At 50.4% G+C, this 17,461-nt stretch overlaps 1 protein-coding gene across 2 annotated transcripts in view; it reads left to right on the top strand.

The window, feature by feature from the left end:
• Positions 1-17,461, top strand: part of LOC105531594 (chromosome unknown open reading frame, human C9orf171) — a 200,872-nt gene that overhangs the window by 68,487 nt on the left and 114,924 nt on the right. Inside the window, exon 2 of one of the 2 annotated variants that reach the window (XM_011969549.1) lies at positions 16,882-16,982. The exons of the other annotated variant lie outside the window; for it this stretch is intronic. Coding sequence (XP_011824939.1) covers positions 16,882-16,982 — 101 coding nt within the window. The remainder of the gene's footprint in view (positions 1-16,881; positions 16,983-17,461) is intronic. 2 annotated transcript variants of the gene reach the window in all.

Here is a 17,461-nt window from a genome sequence, read left to right as displayed (position 1 = left end):
TGTTCTCATTGTTCAACTCCCACTTAGGAGTGAAATCATGAGCACTTTTTTTTTTTTTTGAGACAGAGTTTTGCTCTTGTTGCCCAGGCTAGAGTGCAATGGCGCGATCTCAGCTCACCACAACCTCCGTCTCCCGGGTTCAAGCGATTCTTCTGCCTCAACCTCCCAAATAGCTGGGATTACAGGCATGTGCCATCAGGCCCGGCTAATTTTGTATTTTTAATAGAGATGGGGTTTCTCCATGTTAGTCAGGCTGGTCTCGAACTCCCGACCTCAGGTGATCCACCCACCTCGGCCTCCCAAAGTGCTGGAATTACAGGCATGAGCCACCGCACTTGGCTGAGCCCTTTTTTTTTTTTTTTTTTAAAAGACATGGTCTTGCTCTGTTGCCCAGGCTGGGGTGCAGTGGCGTGATCATGGCTCCCTGCAGCCTCGATCTTCCAGGCTCAAGCAATCCTCACTCCTAAGCCTCCTGAGTAGTTGGAATTACAGCCGTAAGCCTGGCTGACATGAGCATTTTTTAAAATGCCCCTAGATGATTCTAGAGAGCAGCTGGGGTTGACAACGCCCACTTTACTCTCACGACAGGACCCATCCCAGGATGCCTTTCGACAACGCTTTGATTGACACACATTCAAGTCAGCTGCAGCTAGCAGGGCTGTATCCGCACTGCATGAAGCCAGGCACCCTTATACACCAAGTCCCAGGAGGAGCACAGTTCTTGGAACTTGTGGTCAAGGGATGGGGACATTCTGCAAAGCCAGTGTCGGAGAACGAACGTTGCATTGCCCTCTGCACTGTATTGGCAATTGGTACTCCCTTCCCAAGGACCCGATGTCAAGTAATTTCCTGCACATCAGGTCCTTGGGAAAGAAAGACTGGATCGGTATGGGGACACCTGGCAGAGATGCCCCAAAGAGCTATTTTTCCTCTTCAAGAAAATAGCTCTGAGTTAGTTCCCCTGACCTCCCAGCTTCCTCCAGAAGCCTGTCTGATGCCTCCTCACCACATCCCAAGGACCTGCCCAGCAGAAGGGGCTGGCAGAGATGACCCCCGGGCTCCTCCACCTTCTCTAATTCTTTGATTCAGATCAAGCAATGACATTTGTCACAGCCAGGTGTCCTGGGGCTGGGAACAGCCTCTGTTTTCATTTGAAATTGTAAAATATAGGCCAGGCGAGGGGGCTCACACCTGTAATCCCAGCACTTTGGGAGGTCGAGGTGGGTGGATCACCTGAGGTCAGGAGTTTGAGACCAGCCTGGCCAACATGGCGAAACCCCGTCTCTACTAAAAATACAAAAATTAGCCGGGCGTGGTGGTAGGTGCCTGTAATCCCAGCGATTGGGCTGAAGCGGGAGAATCACTTGCACCTGGGTGGTGGAGGTTGCAGTGAGCCAAGATCGTGCTATTGCACTCCAGCCTGGGCAACAGAGTGAGATCCCATCTCAATAAATAAATGAATAAATAAATAAATCATAAAATATATATAACAAAATTTAGCACCTTAACTATTTTAGGGTGTGCCGTTCCCCAGCGTGAAGGACATTCACATCGTTTGTGCAATCCGTCTCTAAAACTCTTTTCCTCTTGCCAAACTGAAACCCTGTCCCCATTAAACAACATCTTCCTGTCCCCCTCCTCCCTCTCAGCCCCTGGCAACCACCATTCTCCTTTCTGTCTCTGTGAATTTGACTATTTTGGGTACTTCATATAAGTGGAATCATACTTTGTCCTTTTGTGACCAGCTTCTTTCACTTAGCATACTGCCCTCAAGGTCCATCCACGTGGTAGCATATGTCACAATTTCCTTCCTTTTCAAGGCTGAGTAATATTCCCTTGTATGGAGGGACTATATTTTGATTGTTTATTCTTCCATCGATGGACACTTGGGTTGTCTCCACCTTTTGGTTATTGTGAATTATTCTGCCATGAACATGAGGATGAAAATATCTCTTTGAGTTTCTGCTGTCACTTCTTTTGGGTATCTACCCAAAAGTGGAATGGTAGAATCACACGGTAATTCTATATTTAACTTTTTGGGGAACCACCATTCTGTTTTCCACAGCAGCTGTGTCATTTGGCCTTCCCACCAATGGTGCACGAGGGTTCCAATTTCTCCACATCCTTGCCACCATTTGTTATTTTCTGTTTTTTTTTTTGTTTTTTTTTTTTTAATTTTTTTGTTTAAATAGTCACCATCCTAACAGGTATGAGATGGGGGAACATCCTTGTCAAAGCTCTGTTCATGAAGTGAACAGATAAGGGGCACATGAGCAGATGTGGATCTGATGAGCTCACTCCCCCTCCTGCATCCAACCCTTCAAAGGCTCTTTGCCTTAGAACTGTAGATTAGGGCCGAGTGCAGTGGCTCACGCCTATAATCTCAGCACTTTGGGAGGCCAAGGCGGGTGGATCACTTGAGGTCAGGAGTTTGAGACCAGGCTGGTCAACATGGCGAAACCCTGTCTCTACTAAAACATACAAAAAAGATTAGCTGGGTGTGGTGGCATACGCCTGTAGTCCCAGCTACTCAGGAGGCTGAGCGGGGAAGATTGCTTGAGCCCAGGAGGTGGAGGTTGCAGTGAGCCAAGATTGCACCACTGCACTCCAGCCTGGGCAACAGAGTGAGACTTCATCTCAAAAACCAAAAAACTACAGATTAGAACACTTCAAACAGGCCACAGTCCTCCCTGTTCCACCCCAGCACTTTCCACTCCAGCCTCATTCCAGGATGCCTTCTCTGGAACACGGAACCTCCCATGCCCCACCTCGCCAGCCCCTGCCCTGGGCCCACCTTGTACTCACCCAGCACTTCCTTACTCTCCCTTTAGGTCTCAACTCAAATGTCCCTCCCTCCAGGAAGCCTTCCCTGACTACTCAAGAGCAGGCCACAGCCCTTGCTATGCATTTTCTAACAATTGTCACAGGCGCAATTCAATGCTTCGTCCTGTGATATCTGTCTTTCCAGATGGGATGTAAGCATTGTGAGGGACTATGATGTCTCTTCTGCTCACTTTTATATCCCAGGGCCTTTCACATTGTAGGTGCTCAGTTGGTATCTTTTGAAAGAATAAGCAAACACACACACACACACACACACACACACACACACGCCACTCATGTGGTCAAGTTTAACTCTCAGCCTATGTATACAAACCAGGACAGTCCTTTCCAAATGGAAAGAATCAAAATAACTATGACATGTGTCCTATTAAAAGAAAAATTTCAGGCCGGGCGCGGTGGCTCAAGCCTGTAATCCCAGCACTTTGGGAGGCCGAGACGGGCGGATCACGAGGTCAGGAGATCGAGACCATCCTGGCTAACACGGTGAAACCCCGTCTCTACTAAAAAATACACACACACAAAAAAAAACTAGCTGGGCGAGGTGGCGGGCGCCTGTAGTCCCAGCTACTTGGGAGGCTGAGGCAGGAGAATGGCGTGAACCCGGAAGGCGGAGCTTGCAGTGAGCTGAGATCTGGCCACTGCACTCCAGCCTGGGCGACAGAGCGAGACTCCGTTTCAAAGAAAAGAAAAATTTCCAACCCCTAGACCTTTCCCCCAAGTCTCTTCTCTTTCTCCAATAGGTATAAATGCAGTCATCTTTCCCACTTCCATCTTTGTAATGGAGGCGAGGAGCGCTCTAAGAAGAAAACAAACAAACAAACAAAAACGCTGTGCTCCCTTATTAGCAAAAGGGGTGGGGGCGGGGGAACCCAGCACTTGCCGGGGGTAGAACGAGGTCTCTGTGAGAAGCCGGAGTGCCCAGGGGCAGAGACCCAGCCATGAGAAGGGCTGGAGGACCAGCTCGTGCAATCACAGAGAGATTTTCCCCCGAGCGCCTTACAAAAGCAGATAAAGGCACGATAAAAATACCTTCCATTTCCCCCCTAATTTGTAGTTTTCTGGTGTTAGCAAGGCTTATAAGACACATGCTCCCAATTAGCTGCTCCTCTTAATTTAAATGCTTCATAAATTATCTCCTGCGCGTGTGGATTATCACTTCATAATGCGAGTTAGCATTTAAATAAATAGCTGTGGTGTAGAAAATTAGAGAGGTTTACTTCTGAGGCGCTGGCATAATGAAGGAAAATACCACGGCAGCTGAACAGGGGCAGAGGGAGGAGGCGAGGGGACAGAGAGGCACATCCGTGCTTCCCAGAAAGGGGGAGTTGCCTGCAAAGTCCACGCATCACTCACTGGCTTCAACGTTTTCTTTCAAAAAAAGTATTGCATTTGCTCACCTTTATAAAAAAATTTTTAAATTTTGAAATAATTACAGACTCACAGAAAGGTCTCATTTACCCTGACCCCAGCGCCCCCCCACCCAGTGGCGACATCTTAAACATCTAAGAAATAGTTAAAACGGGAAATGGATGACAGTCCATCCACAGGCCTTATTCAGACTCTGCCAGTTATTGCTCCGAGATATTTTTATTGATTTATTTATTTCTTGTTGAGACAGAGTTTTGCCCTTGTTGCCCAGGCTGGAGTGCAATGGCACCATCTTGGCTCACCACAATCTCTGCCTCATGGGTTCAGGCAGTTCTCCTGCCTCAGCCTCCCGAGTAGCTGGGATTATAGGCATGTGCCACCACGCCCGGCTAATTTGTATTTTTAGTAGAGATGGGGTTTCTCCATGTTGGTCAGGCTGGTCTCGAACTCCCGATCTCAAGTGATCCGCCCGCCTCAGCCTCCCAAAGTGCTGGGATTACAGGCGTGAGCCACCGCGCCTGGCCTAAAAGATTTTTTAACGTGGTCAGTCACGGTGGCTCACGCCTGTAATCCCAGCACTTTGGGATGCCAAGGTGAGTGGATCGCTTGAGGCCAGGAGTTCCAAACCAGCGTGGCCAACTTAGTGAAACCCCATGTCTACTAAAAGTACCAAAATTAGCCTACTTGGGAGGCTAAGGCACGATAATCACTTGAATCCAGGAGGTGGAGGTTGCAGTCAGCCGAGATTGCGCCACTGCACTCCAGCCTGGGTGAGACTGTCTCAAAAACATTTTTTAATGCTATTTTATAAATGGATATGTTTATTTTTTTTCCTTATGTTTGGAAAATAAATCAAAACATTTTTGTGGGCCCCTATAAGGACGGTGGGCCCAGGGTACTCTGTCCCACTGCCTGATGGACAAGTTGGCCTCACATGTAAGGCATACGATCCAGAGGTTCAGAGAAGCAATTGGAGCAATGTAGTCAGTAATTAGAGCAATGTAGTCAGTTGGGAGAACCACAGACCTCAGAGGGTTCAGCCCTGGAAACTGTGACCCGAAGCCCACTGGGAAGTGATGCTGAATGAGAGGCAGAAGTTGGGAAGGTCCCACAGAATCATCTGGAGAAGGTAGCTGTGAACCAGCTCCTCAGAACTCAGTGGCAGGAGCCCCAGAGCCCCAGAGTCATCTGGGGGCACCCTGCCTGCCCACAACTCTCTGGGTCCCGATCTGGGGTCCACCCACTTCTTCCTATTCCTTTATGGGCCCTCCCTCCCCGGCACACACACATCACGTTAATGGCCACACCCTCAGGTCCTGCACAGGCTTCTAAAGCCACTTCTCAGAGTTTCATGTTGCTTTCACTTTGGGATCTTTTTATGTTGTGCTAGAAACATAATCAGGTAGGTTGGTGATAGGAGACACTTGGCCAGCCCCAGGTTACAGCTAACCCAGCTATTACAGGATTTTTCTGTGCAGGAGCATTGTGAGGGAGGGCGATTGTTTTTGTTTTGTTTTGTTTTGTTTCGTTGAGACAGGGTCTCATTCTGTTGCCCAAGCTGGAGTGCGGTGGTGCTATCATGACTCACGGTAGCCTCGAACCCCTGGGCTCAAGCTATCTTCTCACCTCAGCCTCTGGAATAGATAGGACTATAGGCATGTGCCTGCCACCACGCCTGGTTAATTTTTGTATTATTATTATTATTATTATTATTATTATTATTATTATTGTTATTTTGTAGACACGGAGTTTCACCATGTTGCCCAGGCTAGTCTCAAAACTCCTGGGCTCAAACAATCTGCCTGCATTGGCCTCCCAAAGTGCTTGGATTACAGGTGGGAGCCGCTGTACCTTGGCTTCACCGGGCATTTTTATTTGCTAAATCTGGCAGACTAGCTGGCAGTCCAGCACCTGTGCAGACCTATGCAGATCCCCCCCACCACTCCCATGACGCCATCCCACAACCACATGTTTTCTCCTCCCTCTTGCTCAGAAAACGTCAAGTTTTAGGGACTAGGAATTGTGTCTCTCACTTCAATATCCCCAGCACCAGGCACAATCTCTGGCACACATCTGATGCTGGGTATCGTCTGTCAAACATATGTTGAGTGCTGGCACTCAGGGAGGTCTTTGTGAAGAGATGGACCGGTCATTTAGGAAGTAATTTGCAAGACTCTTTATTGTAGAATGCAAAAGCTGCAAAATAATTAGCTGCATTGTGGCTAATCACGTGACTGTTTCCGCAGTCTACTTAGGCATAGCACAGTGATAAGTGTGTTTATAATGCAGGCAGGTGCAAACACAAACATAACAACAATTGTTGGACAGGTGCATTGGCTCACGCCTGTAATCCCAATGCTTTGGGAGGCCGAGGTGGGAGGATCGATTGAGGCCAGGAGTTCAAACCCAGCCTGGGCAGCATAGTGAGACCCCATCTCTACAAACAAAATTTAAAAATTAGCTGGGTGTAGTGCAGCTATAGTGGTGCCTGTAGTTCCAGCTACGCAGGACGCTGTGGTGGGAGGATCACTTAAGCCAAGGAATTCAAGGCTGCAGTGAGCCATGACTGCACCATTGCACTCCAGCCTGGGTGACAAAGTGAGATCATGTCTCTAAAACAAACAAAAAACAATGGCTCTGATGAACTCAGTGTTTGCTGTGTGCCCGGCTCTGGGAAAGCATTTGTATTGAACCATATGAAATTGCTTCTTTTTCCAGTTAGTGCCATGTCTTAGTCCGTTTTGTGTTGCTATAAGTTAACACCTGAGGCAGAGTGACTGATAAAGAAAAGAGGTTTACTTGGCTCTGCAGGCTGTACAAGAAGCATGACACTGGCAACTGCCCAGCTTCTGGTGAGAACCTCAGGCTGCTTCCACTCATAGTGGGAAGCAAAGGGCAGCCGGGGTGTGCAGGGACCCCTCCGTGAGAGGGAGTCAGGGCTTGGGGGAGGGAGGTGCCAGGCTCTTTTTAACAACCAGCTTTCAAGAAACTAACAGAGTGAAAACTCATTCACCCCTAAGGGACGCATGAATCTATTCATGAGGGATCTGCCCCCTCACCCAAACACCTCCAACGTCATTCAGGATCACCTTTCAACACGAGGCTTGGGGGAGCAACCATCCAAAGTGGGCACAGTGGTATGGGTGCCAGGCATTCCCTCATCTGATCCCCAGACACACCCTAGAGGCAGTTACTATTTGGCCTCCCTATTTTACAGCTGGGGAGACTGAGGCAAAGAACAGTGACGTAACTTGATCCAGATCGTCCTGAAGATGAGTAACAGAGCTTGGATTTCAACCCAGGCAGTTGTAGTCCCCAAGCCTGGACACGGATTCCCTTCCAGACTGTATACTCATCAGGATACCTTCCTGTCTGTGGAGAGGGTGGTGCCAGGCCAAACCAGGCGTGTGAAAACCAGACAATCCCTAATTGTGTCCCTGGAGCCCTCCCCAGTGCAGGCAAAGGGCAGCTCCCAGCCTCAACCAGAGCTGTTGCTGACCTTGGAGTTCTATTTTTTTTTTGAGATGGGGTTTCACTCTTGTCACCCATGCTGGGGTGCAATGGTGCGATCTCGGCTCACTACAGCCTCCGCCTCCCAGGTTCAAATGATTCTCCTGCCTCAGTCTCCCCAGTAGCTGGGATTACAGGTGTGCACCACCATGCCCGGATAATTTTGTAGTTTTAGTAGAGACGGGGTTTCACCATGTTGGTCAGGCTGGTCTCAAACTCCCGATCTCAGGTGATCCACCCGCCTCGGCCTCCCAGAGTGCTGGTATTACAGGCGTGAGCCACTGCGCCCAGCCTGACCTCGGCGTTCTGGACACAGACTTCCCGTTGATCACATTGCGTCCTCTCCTCACAAACCCAAGAGTCTATTGACAGCCCTGGAGATGTAGCTGGGGTGCCCTGCATGCGTCAAAAACTGTTTTATAGCTTTTGGGTTGTCTCTTGTAAGGGTCTGCATCTACAAAAAAATCTTGCTTGATTAAAAACAAAGCTCATTGTGCATTTTCACATCTGTATCTTTTTGCTTTGAGTAGAGAATACACGTGGTCTGGTGGGTGCCTTGCTCTGCAAGAGTGGTTTTCCAAGCCTCTGTTCTGTTTGGCTTTGGACAATCATACACTTACGAATGCCTCGGGACGCCATTCATTCATTCACTCACTCACTCGTTCACCCAAACACGTCATTATCAAACTGCGACTCTGGATCCATTCATCCCAGGAAGGAGCGTGACTCAAGTGAAATGGGATAAACGTGGGGGCTGGCGGGGCGTAGGGATGCGGCTGGTTCACATCGCTCAAGTATGCAGGGATCAAAGGCCACCGTTGGAATGTTCTGAGACCTTTGAAGCTTGCAACAAAGGGGTTTCTAAGAAAGTTCAATCCTTAGGACCAGGGGGCAATGCTCAGATGGAGCTGCTGGGGGGTTGGTGACAGGGACACTCAGGTCGGGTGGCGGTGGTAGAGAATGATTAGGGAATTACCAAGTTATTGACCAACAGGGCCAAAGGTGGAGACAAAGGCAGGCAAAATGGTGCACGTGACTCAGGGCAGGTTGTTTGGGGGTATCAGAAATGCCTGGGGGGAAGTTTTCTCTGAAATAGTCAAAATTGGATCTGATGGCTTATGTCTTTCCAACTGATCTACTAATCATATTTCTTCAAATTTTATATCCCCGACCCTTGTAAAAGGATTGCATTGAAGGCGTGTTTTAAGCTGCATTTTAATAAGTCAATAAGAAAGCTCAAAATTATTTAAAGCTTCTTAAAGAGGATTATATTTGATTTCTTGTGGGAATTCTGGGGTGTGGAAGAGAAAGAGGTTCAGTCCTTCTGAGGTTGTTTAACATGAAGGAAATGCATCATTTCAGACAACAACTTTTAACTGTTTTGTTGTTCCGATAGAGATGATTTAGGACAAGGAGACTTTCATTATCTGCTGGCGGCATTAACCGAGCCTGAGGTCTTACAGGGAGAAGAAATTGCTCTTTAAACTTTCCAGCAAATGTGAGGCCCTCCTTTGCAGTTTTTTCCCTAACCTTTAAAAATGAGAGTTTTCTGATATTCTGAAAAGGGCAGTCGGATTCCCCAGGTGTCTGGAAGAGCCCAGCCTGGGTATCATGCATCTTGGGGATGACAAATCTGGGCCCGAGCAGATGTTGAATTCTTGCTTTCTACGGCTGCGTCTACCATTGGGCCCCTTCGCTAAGGCTCGTCTGCAGTTGGGAGCCTTATAGAACCCAGGCTGGTTCCAGGCCACAGTCTCCCTGCTGAGGGGATGCAGGGGTGGGGAGGGAGCCCACTTGGGGACTGAGTAGATAATTCTCTCTGAATTGCCTTCGTTTTTGCTAGTGTTCAATGCCTCAGTCAAGGGAGAGATCCACAGGAGTTAGGCAGGGAGAAGTGACTCGGTTAGGAGCAGGAAGAACAAAGAACCCACATGAAATTGGGCTGGCAGCTTTCTCTACATCCAATCACCTTTGAAGATATTTGGGTCCGAAGAGCTCAATTATCTTGCATTTGCCACAGAGGCCTGAGCATTGCTGTCCTAGATCAGACTCTTGCCACCTCCACCTGGAGTGCAGAACCAGACTCCTGGATACCCCCACCCTCTGCTTTCTCCTCTACCCTCTCCGGTGCTGACTACCAGTCCAGCTTTCCCAAACTGCACCACTGATCCTACCATGGCCATGGAACCACAACCATCCATGGCTCCCTATTCCCTCTCAAAGAAGATAGCCTGGCACACACTGGCCCCATGACTCACCTTCCCTCTGGTCTGCTGGATCATTTGCTGCTGCCTGTGTTTCTATCCAGGCTTTCCTGCCATCTTGGCCCACGCTGTGAAATGCCGTGCCATAGCTCTGCGTTCAGCATTCCAAGTCTTTCTCAAATGCCACCTCTTCTGGGAGGTCTGGCCTGAGCCTGGCAGGCAAATGGACTGGCTTTTCAGGGTTCTCGTGGCCTGTAAGACTTCCGTTTTGGCATTCCTCTATGCCCAGCTGTTCTGTAAGTGTCTGTCCTCTGCTTGGTTCTGAGGCTGGAGGCTTTCAGGAACACCCTCAAGACTGACTATCAGAAAAGTCTAACTCAACTTTCACTCACTGCGTCCCATACCACATGCTCGGAGGAACCTTCCGCCAGTGACCCACCTTCCTCCTGGAGAGCTGGATGGTGAGCTGTCTTCAGTCTCTGGGTCCCCAGAACTTTGCTTATGTCTGTCTTCAAGCTCTGATCTTCCATCTCCCCACGAGATGTAATAAGGGGCACACACATGTTGTCTGTCCCAGCAGATGGGTGTGGCTCGTCCAGACGCAGCACTTGGTGCTGGGATGGTTCCCACAACGTGCTGGCTAATGAGTGCTGTGACCTTACTTGGACATAGGGTCTTTGCAGAGATAATCAAGTTAAGGCTCTCAGGATGATACCATGTTGGATGTAGGGTGGGCCCGAACCTGATGACTGGTGTCCTGACAAGAGAAAGGGGAGGGAGATTTGAGGCACAGAGACACACAAGGGAGAAGGCCACGTGGAAACGGAGGCAGAGATTGAAGCGATACAGCCACAAGCCAAGGAGCACTGCGGACCGCCAGCAGCCACCCGCAGCCGGGAGAGAGGCCTGGAATGAGTCCCCCCCGGAGCCCCAGAAGGAACCACTGCTGCAAATACCTTCATTTCAGACTCTGGCTTCTGGAGCTGTGAGATTTCTGCTGCCTTCAGCCACCAAGTTGGTGGCGATTTGTTGCAGCAGCCACAAGAAACAGATACAGAGGCGATGGTTTGGGGCCAGGAGTGCATGGTCAGGTCTCCCAGCCGCCGGTGCTGTGACGCCAACCTCCTCCGGTCTTGGGGCTGCCAGAGCTGCAAGCAGCCTCATGCATCTGCCTCCGTGTCTCGTGCCAGGCTGACTGGTTTCTCTGTGTGCCAGGATGCTCAGAAGGCTGGGAGGCGCCAACCGGGGGGCCAGCATGAGGGACACCTAGTTGATTTCCGAGCTCTGCCTCTGGTGATTAGCGAGGTGACCCTGGGCACATGTCACCTCTCTGACTAATCTGTAAACCTGGCACAAGAGTAGACCTACTTCTTAGGTCATGACGACGAGCCTTCCGTTCATTCATTCAGCAAAGATGCATTGAACACCTACCACGTGCAAGAACTACTCCAGGGCCTGGAGACAGAGCAGTGAGCAAACCAGCCACCAGTCCCCATCCCACAGAGCTTGTCTTAGGGAGAAGAGAAAGACGATGACCCAAATTCAGCAGTAGAATACATAGTGAGTTGTTGATTGGTGCTGCAAAGAAACACAAAGCCAGGCAGGGGTGCAGTTCCCAGTGGGCGGTTGGGTTAGGAAGGGGCAGGGGTCAGCAGGGGTCAAGTGCCTCACCCTGGGGAAGGCATTGGGCACATAGTAACTGCTCAGCAACATGAGCTGTCTGCACGCCAGGCCAGGGACCTAGTCCGTTTCTTTCCACGGGATGCTCTTGCCTTCTCTTGCCCCGCATTGGGTTCCGATGCCACCTCCTGGCTCCCTTTCTTGAGCATCTGAATGCCAAGGCAGGTGTCTGGGGGGGTGAGTAGGGAACTGGGCCAAACTCTGATGGAGACGTGGGAGGCCGTGGGCTCAGAAGGGCAGCCTGGGAGTCCAGACCCTCTGAGTCTGGACCAGCGTTCACGACCCTCTGAGTCGGGACCAACGTTCACGAGGGCGGAGCCACCGAGACTCTACCAAGCTGGGGGCAGTGGGGCCCGGCCACAGCCGTCTACTCTTTCAGTCATTCCACTTGCTTTTGTTTAGAAGATGAGAAAGTCCAAGTGTTTGCAATTTCTTTGAGAACTAAGACAGGAGATTAAGGAGTCAGTGTGGTGGAATTTTTTTTCCTTCTCATCTACCCAACCTAACCAGGTGATATGGTTTGGCTGTGTGTCCCCACCCAAATCTCATGTGGAATTGTGACCCCCACATGTTGAAGGTGGGGCCTGGTGGGAGGTGACTCGATCATGGTGGGTGGTTTCTGCCCCATGCACCTCTTCCCTTTGCTGATTTTAGCCTGTAGCTTTTTACTGTCATAAACCATAACCGTGAGTACAGTGGCTTTTCTGAGTTCTGTGGGTCCTTCTGGCAAATTCCTTAAGCTGAGGGTGGTGTTGGGGAGTCCTGAATGGCAGCCAAGCCTCAGCCTCTGCTTACCCTGCATGAGGCTCACAGGTGAAGACGCGGCACTGGTTTCCCCCCATTTTGCTCTGTCGGTGCCAATGGCTCCGGGTGTGCGTTCAACCCTCCAGACTTCAGAGGCTGTACTCGCCGAGAACGGGAACAAGCTCTTCTAATAATCAACACCCCCCCAGCTTTTATTACTTTGGGCAAAATAAAATTTGCTCCTGAATAAGCAAAAGCTCCCTGACAGCCCTGTCGGTGCGAGGTGTCCTATTTGAAAAGATATGAGAGGCGAGGGACAAAAAACACGAGGCTCCTCCAAGGCAGATGGGGCCCGGCGTGGGCTGGAGGTGACGAGGAGGGGACTCAGAATCTAATGAAGAAGAAAGGGCTGGGCCGGAGATGCTCATCTCAGCCTAGCCCTTTAAAACCAAAATGATGGAGTTCATTTGCATTTAGATCTCCTTGGCTCCCTCTTTTCATCTAAAGACAAATCCTCACAAAAGGCTGCTTAATTAGACCAAATTAGATTTCCGCTCTGCAGCTTGTCATTCATTACAAAATGCTGTTCTTTTTCTATTTTGGTAATTATAGGCTGGTCTATAACCAGTTTGTAAGCATTGACTCTAGCCATTGAATATGACTAGCATTCCTGATTTTGTGCAGAGAGGAGGAAAATTATTCAGTTGCACCAAATCTGTCTATTTTACAAGTTGGCTCAAGACCATCGCTGGAGTCTTTTACAATAATGGGCATTCTCACTCCTAATTCTTTAATGATTAATTGTAGGAGCAGCACAGGGCTTGGTAATTTTCAAGACTAAAAGCTAAGTACAAATAGATTTTCGCATGTAGCAATGATGCCACATACTCAGAATCTTTACCTTAGTGATGCAACCCCGTTGCATCTAAGAAGCCACCCATGAAAGCATTTATAGCACAACCCCTCATGCTCGGCTCACAGTGCTCAGCCATCGTTTGCCCTGGGCACCCTCAGGGAGCTCAGACCTTTTCCCCCATAGTTCATCCCACCATAGTTCATCCCACCATAGTTCATCCCACCGTGGTTCATCCCACCGCGGTTCATCCCACCATGGTTCATCCCACTGTGGTTCATCCCACCATAGTTCATCCCACCATAGTTCATCCCACCGTGGTTCATCCCACCGTGGTTCATGCCACCGTGGTTCATCCCACTGTGGTTCATGCCACCGTGGTTCATCCCACCGTAGTTCATCCCACCATAGTTCATCCCATCCTCCCAACCACAGAGCCACAGAGTTTCCAGTTTTCAGTTGCAGACACAGAGGCAGCTGAGTGGGTGCATGGAGGAAGGCTTTGGGGGGGCTGGGCCTGGTTTGGCTGAGCCGAGGTCCTCCTTGTGGCATTCTTGAAATACTCTTCATTCATCGAACCTGCTGCAGTGCATCAGACCTGCTGATCCAATCACCTCCCACCAGCGATGCTCCCCCAAGTGGCTGGAGGGATGTGCTGCAGAGCCATGGCCAGAGTTCCCTCCAAGGATGGCCCCATTGCCTTTGCTCGGGCCATTCTGGTTGAAAGGATGTGGGCAGGTGGGCTGAGCTGGTCACCAGGGACAGACGTTGCTGATGGAGGGGGGACACGTAGCATCAACTCCCTCTAATAATAGTGGCCACACTTTTCTACTGCAGATATTGAGGATGGCCTACTACATGTGAATATTCTCATGTAGTAGGCAGTGAATACTCTCATCTGACACCAAGCCTATGAATTAGGTGGTGTCCAGAGGCAGGCTCAAGGGTGAGGTCCTTGGCCAAAGTGACGCAGCTCACAAGCAGGAGAGTGGCAGTGGAACCCAGGTGAGGCTGGCTCTGAGCTCTCCACTGTGCTCCTCTGCCTCCTTGAGCAAGAGAAGCAGATGATGAGGATCTCGATGACACGGTGGAGACGCGCTCCAGATAGGAAGTGGCAGAGCTGGTGGGGGGGACCCTGAAGATCCACCAGCTCAGCCCCCTCATTTTGCAGAGGGGACTACTGAGGCCAGAGAACAGGAGAGGGGACCTCCTCAGCTGCTCTCCTGGACCGCCATTCCCAGAAGCCACCAGACTCCCTCTTGCTCCTGGTCCCTGCCCACCTGCCAAAGTCATGAGGTGGGAAACTGCTCAGCTCCACTGCCCACCCACCCTGCTCTGGGTCCAGAGGCTCCAACAGCAGGATAGGACAGGGCTTTCCCACTTTTTGCCCTCATAGCTCAACTCCCTAGATAATTCGAGAACAGATTCCAGACCCTGTTCTGGAAGAGCTGCCCCAGATGGCCCAGGCCTGGGAGGGGTAAGCTTCCACAGCAGGCCTGTGTGCCCCATCCCTTGGCACTCAGTCACTTGAACAGAGCATGTGCTGAAGACCTACTGTGTGCCAGGCACGGGAGACGCTGCAGCCAATGAGACAGGTCTGCCCTGTGCTCACACAGCTGACCTGCCACCGAGTGAGACGTGGCAGAAACCACCATTGGAATGATCCATTCATCTCAAAGACATGGGTCCAGGAAGGAAAAGATGTGAGATCCTGTGACTGGGGTTTCTCACGGAGGCTACAGAGTCTGGGGGCTTCTCCAAGGAGGTGACATTTCAGCTAGGAGTTAGGGGGGCCGGGAGCCGATGAGGAGAGGGAGGTGTCAGCCTGAGCACAGACTTCATGCGAGAAGGGGCCTGAAAGTTCCAGGAGCCGAAAGAAGGCCCGGGGCAGAAAGAAAGTGGAGAGTGAGAGAGAGGGCATAAGAAGAGGCCAAGGCTGGCCGGGCGCGGTGGCTCACGCCTGTAATCCCAGCACTTTGGGAGGCCGAGATGGGTGGATCACGAGGTCAGGAGATCAAGACCATCCTGGCTAACCCGGTGAAACCCCGTCTCTACTGAAAAATACAAAAAACTAGCCGGGCGTGGTGGCGGGCGCCCGTAGTCCCAGCTACTCAGGAGGCTGAGGCAGGAGAATGGCGTAAACCGGGAGGCGGAGCTTGCAGTGTGCTGAGATCCAGCCACTGCACTCCAGCCTGGACGACAGAGTGAGACCCCGTCTCAAAAAAAAAAAAAGGAAGAGGCCAAGGCTAGAAGCAGAGGTGCCCCCCTTGTGGTCCGGGGGCCCCGTTATCGAAACAAGCCACAGACAGTCCCCGTGTATCCACCTTCGGTTGCTCATTTCTTCACAGCAGGCTGAGACCCGTTAGCTCGAAAGCGCACAAGCACCAAACAAAATTTTCCACGTCCAGTTGTTTTAAAAAATCTCCAACAAGCAGAATTTAGCCATTTAGAGCCCACCTGCTTTGCACACCCACAAAGCTACACTCGTGTCTGCCTGCCACGAATACGACAGAGCCTGGTGACCGTAAGACCCCAAGTTGCTGCTGCTTCCCTTGGGAGCTCTCTGGGCCCAAGACTCCCTGCCGCGCTGCTAGACGCTTCAGCCCTGTCTCCCCCAAAGCGGCCTCGCACTCCTCCTTCCTGGATGGTGGCCCCTCACTGTCACCTCTGGACAGTCTCATAGACATCCCTCCTTGGGGACTTCCCCTCTCCTGAAACCCCATCCAAGCCCTGCCCACTAAAGCTTGTGTATTCATATGTTTTCCCTTTGACTAGCCCCCTAATCCTCGAACTCACTCCTTACGCTCCTCTCTCCCCAGCAAGATTCTCATCCATCTTTGTGTGTTCGAGGTACCGAACACAGTGGTTTGCACCCCGTCGGTGGCTGCTGCCTCCGCTTCTGCTAGAGGAGGAGACGCATTGCTGCTGAGGTCTCTGCATCGTCTGCCCTAGGAAATGTCAACCCAGAACCAATCATACAGCAACCCCAGAGGCTGCGAAGAGGAGGGGGTGGGAGGACCCTGTCCTCCAGCCTCCCAGCTTTGTGCTGAAATCAAGAGCCGCCGGTTCCTCTCCCAGGCGACCCCAGCCTTATTAACGGGCTTCGTTTTAGGGACACCTCCTCCGCCTCTGCTATCTGCTATGCTAACAGGTCAGCTGCCATTTTGTGTTAAACTCCTTCTCATTTATTACAATACCACTTTTTATTGACATGGAAATAAAACTTACAATCAATAAGATATTATGAAATATACATCAAAACAAAAGTCACTGGAGCGGGCGTTTTCATCTGTTCTCAGGAAGGAACAAGGGTTTATGGTGGGGGTGGGGGGGCGCGGAACACTGAACATTTTTCTTCCCTATTACATGATGCGATTTTCAATGAATCTATAAAGAAAATGAAAACATAAATAGAGTAACCAAACAGAATGATCCCTGCAGCTGTCAAAACTTAAAACAGTTCAGTTTTCCTTTGATTTCTGTTTTAAGTTTTGAAAAGTACATAGATCATTCTCCGCTTATTCCTTTTCTCGGTTCTTTCTTCTCTCTCTTTTTTTTTCCTTTTCTTTTCATAGGGAGGTTTTTTCTTAAATCTGCACATTCGGGGTCTGCTGGCTGTGACCTTTGGCAGCTAAACTGACCAAATGATCAAGTGGACTCTCTGCATTTCTTTCTTAGGCCACCGGCCCGGCCTTGGTGGGAACCTCTTATTCTGTGTATGACTCCTCAATGGTGCAGAAAGTTATTCCTTCCCTTGCTGGACACCACATCAAAGGAGGCCCAAGGTGTTTCTTCCTTCTGCTAAAATAGTGTCACCCTGGAGAAAAAGGGGAAAAGAGGGGACCTTCCCGGCTTCTGCACACCTACTGTGTGCTGGGCACCCGTGGTTATTCACCTCCGTGGTCTCGTCTAAATCTTGTCATTACGCCATGGGGTGGGGACGGTTATTCCCTGTTTAATGAGTGACGGGAAACTGAGACTCCAACAGGCCAAGTAACTTGCTCAAAGTCACACAGCAAAGAGGGATCAGAGTCCGGTTCCAATCCCATCTGTCAACCTCAGGTGGGCGCTGGTGAGGGCTGCCAAGGCAGCCTAGTTGGATTCTCATTTTGTTTGTCTTAAGAACGCACCCTTCTGGGCTGGGTGAGGCGGCTCACACCCGTAATCCCAGCACTTTGGGAGGCCGAGGCAGGCAGATCACCTGAGGTCAGGAGTTCGAGACCAGCCTGACCAACATGGAGAAACACCCTCTCTACTA

The sequence above is a fragment of the Mandrillus leucophaeus genome, unplaced genomic scaffold, assembly GCF_000951045.1.
Source record: "Mandrillus leucophaeus isolate KB7577 unplaced genomic scaffold, Mleu.le_1.0 Scaffold899, whole genome shotgun sequence".
Taxonomy (NCBI): domain Eukaryota; kingdom Metazoa; phylum Chordata; class Mammalia; order Primates; family Cercopithecidae; genus Mandrillus; species Mandrillus leucophaeus.
The sequence above is the reverse complement of the archived record's forward strand: the minus strand, read 5'-3'. Positions and strand labels throughout refer to the sequence as shown.